Source organism: Chaetura pelagica, unplaced genomic scaffold, assembly GCF_000747805.2.
Source record: "Chaetura pelagica isolate M959 unplaced genomic scaffold, ChaPel_1.0 scaffold82, whole genome shotgun sequence".
Classification (NCBI taxonomy): domain Eukaryota; kingdom Metazoa; phylum Chordata; class Aves; order Apodiformes; family Apodidae; genus Chaetura; species Chaetura pelagica.
The window spans coordinates 6,285,845-6,294,028 of NW_009952990.1; the positions used below are offsets into that span (position 1 = coordinate 6,285,845).

Genomic DNA, 8,184 nt, shown 5'->3' on the forward strand with positions numbered 1-8,184 from the left:
AGATGAAGCACAGCGTGAGACATTTACCCCTTTTATCAAGGGTAAATCATGTTTGACTAACCTCATAGCCTTCTATGAGGAAATTACTAGGTGGATAGATGATGGTAGAGCGGTAGATATGGTTTATCTTGATTTCAGTAAAGCATTTGACACCGTCTCCCACAGCATCCTTGTAGATAAGTTGATCAAGTATGGGTTTGGTGATCAGGTAGTGAGGTGGATCAGGAACTGGATGAAAGGAAGGAGTCAGAGTTGTAGTCAATGGGGCAGAATCTGGTTGGAGGTGTGTGACTAGTGGAGTCCCTCAGGGGTCGGTACTGGGACCGGTGTTGTTCAACATCTTCATCAGCGACCTGGATGAGGGTATAGAATGTACCCTCAGCAAGTTTGCTGATGACACTAAGCTGGGAGGAGTGGCTGACACACCAGAAGGCTGTGCTGCCATTCAGAGAGACTTAGATAGGCTGGAGAGCTGGGCGGGGAGAAACATGATGAAATTCAACAAGGGGAAGTGCAGAGTTTTACATTTGGGGAAGAACAACACCATGTCCCAGTACAGGTTGGGGGCTGAACTGCTGGAGAGTAGTGTAGGTGAAAGAGACCTGGGGGTCCTGGTAGACAGGAGGATGACCATGAGCCAGCAATGTGCCCTTGTGGCCAAGAAGGCCAATGGCATCCTGGGGTGCATTAGAAAGGGTGTGGTTAGTAGGTCAAGAGAGGTTCTCCTCCCCCTCTATTCTGCATTGGTGAGGCCACATCTGGAGTATTGTGTCCAGTTCTGGGCCCCTCAGTTCAAAAAGGACAGGGAACTGCTCGAAAGAGTCCAGCGCAGAGCTACGAAGATGATTAGGGGAGTGGAACATCTCCCTTATGAGGAAAGGCTGAGGGAGCTGGGTCTCTTTAGCTTGGAGAAAAGGAGACTGAGGGGTGACCTCATCAATGTTTACAAATATGTAAGGGGTGAGTGTCAGGGAGATGGAGTTAGGCTTTTCTCAGTGATGACCAGTGATAGGACAAGGGGTAATGGGTGTAAATTGGAGCATAGGAGGTTCAAGGTGAATATCCGAAAAAATTTTTTTACTGTAAGAGTGACAGAGCACTGGAACAGACTGCCCAGGGAGGTTGTGGAGTCTCCCTCACTGGAGACATTCAAAACCCACCTGGATGAGTTCCTGTGTGATGTACTCTAGGTGACCCTGCTCTGGCAGGGGGGTTGGACTAGATGATCTCTCGAGGTCCCTTCCAGCCCCTAAGATTCTATGATTCTATGATTCTATGATTCTATAAGTTATACATTTGGTCTAATGTTGGAAACAAAGACCAAGGCATGTTGCTATCAGTGGACTGATAGATTTGGAAGAGAAACAGAGAAGGTAATCTGGGGGAACACTGGAGGTGAAAACTTTTTGTAGATGGCAACATTTATCTGTCACCATTAACTGACTTCTGTTCAGGTTCCTGTGTGATGTGCTCTAGGTGACCCTGCTCTGGCAGGGGGGTTGGACTAGATGATCTTTCAAGGTCCCTTCCAACCCCTAGGATTCTATGATTCTATGATTATGCCTCATTACTCATCATTTCCCAGCCATTGTGATGCAGAAATGTACTTTTCTACATCATCTGATGCACCTGTGGATATGTTCCATATTTTATTTTCAATTTGCTTTCTTTACATGGCCTTTTGTTATGTTGTCTTTGTCTTCTGCTAGCCTCCATTGTACAGTTTGAGGGGCGTTGGTACTATCCCAGTCAGCTTGAATCAGTTTTCAGTTCCCTCTCTGTCCCTTAGCTAGTAATCTGATTCTCTACCTTCCTTCATTTTAAGAGGGTTTTCTTTCTTCCTGTCCTTTGGGTGAGAACGAGAGGACTCTTGGCTCCTGGAACTGTTTCTTGGAACAAGTGGATCATTGCACAGATAGTTGCTAAGGAAGTTGGGAACAACTCCAAACAGCTCAGGAAAGGCTCTACTTTTGGGAGAATTCTTCTGAAGACTGTTCCAACATGACATGTTTTTCACCAGCATTTAAGGCAGAGGGCTCACTGGCTGGGAATGGGCTCTCTCAGAACTAGTGCTGGGAAGAGGTGCAGAAGAAACTAGATGCACTGTGGTTTCCCAGTGTAGGGTAACTTCTTCAAAACTTCTGCTTTGCAGGTGGGGTGTGCCTGTTAGCACAGACCTGGAAGATCAACTCATATGCATGTCTGGATATTTGTCCAGAGGTGTCTCTGCACAGTGTTCCCCGCTGTAGCTCCTCACAGCTTCTGGTTCCAAGAACTGGCGCCTGCCCAGTCTCGAAAGAGCCTTCCAAGCTGGGCCCTGTATTGCCATATGAGTGCACCCTACTGAAGAAGTGCACATCACTGGCTGCAAGCTACTGTGATGGACTGACTGCTCTTGTAGTGCAGTAAAATTTACAACACACCCATGCTAAATATTTACTTAATGTGAGGCTGCAGAAAGGGAAAAGAACATGCGGATGTGTTCACTGACTAACATAGGGTCTGAAGAAGTGTGGAAAGCTAAAACTGCAGTAAAGAGCATGCTGTGTTTCAGCTATAATTAAGATTGGTGAATATAAAATTATTATTCGGAATTGAAGCATATTCTGCTGGGTTTAATGTTAGATACTTTTAAGTTAAGACTGCAAATCAGTTTCTAGGAATTGCTAACTTTTTCAGTCCAAGATTGCATTAGAATAACAGGTTTGCTTTGGATTTTGCAGATTGCCTTCATGACCTTGACTCTGTTTCCTATCCGACTCTTCTTTGCTGCTTTTTTGATGTTGCTGGCCTGGCCTTTTGCATTCATTGCTTCAATGGGATCTGATGAGCAAGAGCTTGAAAAACCTCTCTCCTGGTGGCGAAAGTGAGTCACTGATGTGGTAAAATACTGTGAGACTCAGTATTTAGTTCAGCCATTTGAAACAGCGGAGATTGGCAATACCTGCTATCCATCTGATAGGCCTGCTTTTCTCTTAAAAAGAAAGACAGAAAAATAGTTATTTAAACAATTTCCTTAGTTAGGAAACTAAAAATACCTCAACTGTTTGATTTAGCAGGTGACTCAAGTATTACAGGGAGGAAAACGGCCATCTCTTCATTGAGAATGTAGCGTGAAGCTTCATTGTGACATCCTTCAATTTAAATTATTCCCATATTGTCAGCTTCTTGTTATGAAGATTGACACTCTGGATTGTGCCCAGATTTCATATACCCCAGTGTTGAACTGACAAAGCTTCTGTTGATTCTCTTGAGGGCTTGCCCCATTCTTTGGTGCTTATAATTCTGTGCTGGCTTTGATATTGGAATGCTAATTAAGGTAGAATGTAAGACAGTGTTTACCCATCCATGAAAACTGCTGTTTGAGGGGCAAGGAAGGAGGAGTGCATCACCTTTTCAGTACAGAGCTTTAAAATTAGGAGCTGGCACTAGCATGAGGGAAGCTGGTTGTATTTTGCATCACAGGAGGGAAAGAAGTTGAGAACCACAGAGGCGAGTCACTTTACATTTCATTTGGAATTATATTGGTATAATAACTAAAGGAAAAACAGACTGCCTTCAATCTTGAAGCTGTTTTATTTTGAACTATTTTGAAGCTGTTTAGGTGGTCCCTCCCCCATTTCATTCAGTTTTCAGCATCACCTTTCTCTCCATCCTCCAATCCTTGTGAGTGCAACAACTTGTGGTGTTTGGTTTTTGCACTCCGTTGGTTCAAAGTAAGTGTTTCTCTTTTTGTGACAGACAGTTTAAAAAAACAAGTAACAAAACCCCACCAAATAATAAAACAATACACTTTACGAGGAGATGGGGAAAAGGGAAGTAAAATACATCTGGAGTTCCCAGCTGTGGTCTGTAGGCATCCTTGTGTTTGAGAATCATCTGTCCTACATTTCTGCACTGTTTTATTTCAGTAAACTCAAACCCAAGAATCAGCATTGTTGCTTTCTGGCAATATCCTAATAGCATTTTTCAGGACGCCATTTATTAGAGCTTTTTTGGTGTTGCTGGAAAGTATTATTAGACATTGTATAGAAAAAATCAACAGTCATAGTCTAGATCAAAATTAATTCAGTGATTAAATAATTGTCAATGTTACTTTGATTAGAAAGCATTAATATTCAGGTATGAAAGTAAATTTAATGGTATCTTACCTTGAAAGTGGTATTAAATCTGCTGAGAAAGAGAAAACAAAAGGTCTAAGCAATGTTCATGCGCTGTTAAAGCAGCATATCCTATCGGTACTTGTCGTGCTTGTGAAGTTTTTATGTAACAATTTTCTTTTCATTATTTTAAGGTATTCATGTGGCACCATAACTTTTTTCTCCACTCTTTACAGGATAGTGGATATTCTACTGAAAGCAATAATGAGAATGATGTGGCTTGCTGGTGGATTCCACTGGATAAATGTAAAAGGCAGACGGGCGTTGCCAACGGAAGCAGCAATATTAACTGTTGCTCCACATTCTTCCTACTTTGATGCCATTCCAGTAACTATGACCTTCGCCTCCATTGTGATGAAAGCAGAATGCAAGGATATTCCTGTTTGGGGAAGTAAGTTGATAGTTACTTTATTTTTCAAGAATAATTACAAATAATTACTTAGTAAGTTCATTGATTGTGTATGAGAAGGCCTAAAACACAAAAAAAATTGCTACAATATATAGTAGGGTGTTGATTTTTTTTTACTGGTCTGCTTTGAAGGTCAATAGAAAAAATTGAGGGGGACTTTTTTTCCTTTTGTCCAAAGTTTAGTCATTGTACAAAGTCAAAACCATCCTACAGAACTCGTTAAATTTGCAGTAAAATTGGAACATTTTAAGATGCAACAAATAGAAAAGTAGTTATGATGGGGCTATAGAAGCAAAGGGTGAGGCTATGGACAAAGCCCACCAAAACTTCTTCCTTAATATGAGTTGGGGTGCCATTCCTGAAATGTCTTTTAGGAACAGTATCTGCTCTGAATGGTACCCTGCCTTGAGGGAGTGCTGCTAATCTTTCACGCATCAAAAAGTTGTTTCAGGCAGGGTGTGAGAGATGAGCAGGATTGTTGTGCACTTAGATTTAGTCATAAGAAATGCAGATGCCCAAGTCAATAGTTCGAATACCATCTTTGGAATTATCAGTGTAGATTCTCAAAGGCTTGAGAGACACCAGTGGGTTTTTGTGCAGTTATGCAAAAAAAAAGGTGTGAGCTTTTAGGTTTGTAGATTTCTAATCAAAGTCTGTGTGGAGGGATTTTGGAGAAACCCACCATGTTGTGTCTAGGGACCAGCAAAGTTCAAAGAATCTTTCTTTGTCTCATTGCTTAGATTTTAAGGGTAGTATAAAAAGGACAAAAGACTTCACTTTGGCCTTGGGTGGGAACTCCTTCATTTACAAGTCTAAACAAAAGCTTTGAATTCCTTCACAACTAAGTGGAATCAGGCTGTTGGTGATGACATCCTCCTAAAATGTCCTTAGACGATATGCTTTAAGGACATATTCAAAATCAGAATCTGAGATACGGCCACAAACAGTGAGTGGTTACATCTGGAAATTTTGTGTAGGAAATCTCTTGGGATGAATGTCTCCCTGTATCGTGTAGATCTCAGGCCATATACAGCTAAAGTATCTTGATTTTGTTGAATTATCTGACTTACAGGGTTTAGTAAAACTTTGCGGCAGTGAAAAATTGTGTAAAAGTTCATACAATCTTTGAGGAAAAAAGGGTGTAGACGTGTGTTTTTAAAAAAAAGTGAATACAAATAAGCGTAGTGTGAAAACCAAAAGAAATTGAACTCCCTTGTCCAATACTGAAAGAAGATACTGTTGTGAGATGATATGTTGACACTCCTGTACAGTATAGGTGTATCAGAGCCACCTTGGGCTTTAGGAGCAGTCCAGCCACAGAAACTGGCCGATTTATCTTCTTTCTCAGCTGACTTATTGACTGTTTAATAATTGCTAGCTCAGTAAAATAAAATAGTCCTTGTGGATGTCTCCTTTACTTGCAGTTGGACTGTTTGGAGGACCCAAACTAGATGAGATAATTCCAGGCCATGTTGTGTTACTGTAATTATTAATTTGGCATAAAGTTTAGTTAAAACTTTCAAGTGGAGTGAAATTGTGATTTTTTTTTTTTCTTTTACTGCTTGAAATTTGTTTTCTATTAAGCAGGTGGTTTTGATAGGTTGGAGAAGTGAAGTTTGCTGGACTCCTTTGGTGTGAAGTATGCAGCTCAGAGGAGATCACATCTAGCAATCTGTTGCATCTTACATTAGCTGAAGAAGTTAGATCAGTTTGTTCATAAGCAAAAGTTCTTAATCTTTCCTGTTTTGTCTACTGGATCCCACTCCAAGTCAGAACAAGCCTTTTGCATGAGTTTTGGACAGTTACACTTTGCTGTCTTATTGTTGAAGTGGTCAGTGCTACTGCAGAAAGGCTTCAATAAGAAGGAAAAGGGATTTGTCAGTAAATATGATTTGGTGGGGATTTTGTTGGACACCTTTTGTGATTCATACATTTTCTGTGGTCTGAACTTGTAAAAACTAAATTTAAGGTGATAAGCTAATTTTAACTTTAAGCAACTTCTCAACCACTATAACCTCACCTTCTGAAGAAGAGAAAGTTGGTGCCTGTGAAATGAATGGTGGAGATATGTTAGGTTAAGGTTATGAAGGGGAAGAAGGTCATTTCTACTTGGCAAAATACAGAAGAGCTATAGTTTAAGGGAGGATTATACTGTGAGGATTACACAGTTTTGTTGTAGGTGTTTTTTTTCAACATCCAGTAAACTGACTATTTTTTGTTCAAGCTCACCTTTTGGAAGTGATTTACAGGTGTTTCTTGAGCATTGTGACTAAAATACAAGAAATGAGTAATTCAGTGGGAAACATTTGTGGTGTGGTAGCTGGTATGTTTTCTTCTTTGAACTTGAAAGATACCAAATTACTTACTCATAAGCTGTGTTATGCAATTCAGTCCTCCACCCCAATTGCTTCCCCTTCCCCTCCATACCTTGCAAAGCACACAAGGAAGAGAACTGTGGAAGACCTCATATTTCTTCTGTGAGGATATCATGTTTAGATATTTTTAAGATTCATCAGAAGAGCTCACAAACCCCTTTTGGAAATAAACTGCTGCAGGTTGAAGGCATCACAAATTTCTTCTCTTTGTAAATTGTTAATCAGTAGCTTAAACTCTGTTAAGGTTACCAGCATGAATGCCAACACCTTGTGCGATGTTGGCATAGTAGCTTGCCTTGAGAACACAAATGAGCTCTCCAGTTCTGAGGAGCATCTTGAAGTTATTGCCAAGTTATCCACTTCATCCTCTCCTTAAAAAAACCTCCTTTTCAAAATTTGATGTTTGCTTCAGGCTATGGGCACCCAAATGGTACTGCAATATTTTTGGTCCTCACAGGACCTCTCTTGGAGAGACTTAAAATAGTTGAACTATCACCTGTGTATAAGAGCTATGCTTTTATTGTTTGGATTGAAATCCTGAACTTGTTGGATTATTTTTCTTCCCATCAAGAATTTCCTAACAGCTACTTCTCATTTAAATTGCTGCTGCAATGCCTAAACTACCATCACTTTTTTAAAGCATCCTAGTTGATATAATTTGTGGAAGTTACAAAGTATAGTATATAGGAAAATTGCAAACCAACACAGCTGCCTTCATAAAATACTTATAGCCTGGCAGCACAAAGCTAAAACACAGCCATGCCCTCGTACAGGTATTGCAGATTTGAGAGTAAACAATGGTCTTTCTGATGTGAAAATGATGTTTGTCCTGCAAGATATCCCTAAAGGAAATAAATAACATTTTGAAAGACCAACCCAAATACCATGGAATTTAATTCTGTAAAGCTAAAGAGAACACTGGTTAGTTATCTCCCATTACTGTTATCTTCTTGTCCTACAGACTGCATGTTTCCTGCTTTTCTCTTTGGAAATAGGGAGAATAATGTTCCCATTAACACTGTCTATATTCCAGAAATATTTGTTGTCTTTTCTGTCAGCTGGTCCATCTGATAAGCACTTAACTTGGAGAAGTTGTTCTCGATGTATGTTTAGCTTTAGTCTTTGGTTCAACCTTGGGTTTAAAAAAGTTTTTATTTATGTGGATGATAGTTGCTCTAGTAAGATACTACCACTAACATTAAAAATCTCATGTAGAGTACCATGACTACAGTAACACTCT

The 8,184-nt window shown here is 40.1% G+C and overlaps 1 protein-coding gene across 1 annotated transcript in view; it reads left to right on the forward strand.

Annotated features, from left to right (window-relative positions):
- Positions 1-2,726: 2,726 nt before the first annotated feature.
- Positions 2,727-8,184, forward strand: part of LPCAT1 (lysophosphatidylcholine acyltransferase 1) — a 50,077-nt gene continuing 44,619 nt past the window's right edge. Inside the window, exons 1-2 of the mRNA XM_009996493.1 lie at positions 2,727-2,866; positions 4,337-4,551. Coding sequence (XP_009994795.1) covers positions 2,733-2,866; positions 4,337-4,551 — 349 coding nt within the window. The 5' untranslated portion in view covers positions 2,727-2,732. The remainder of the gene's footprint in view (positions 2,867-4,336; positions 4,552-8,184) is intronic.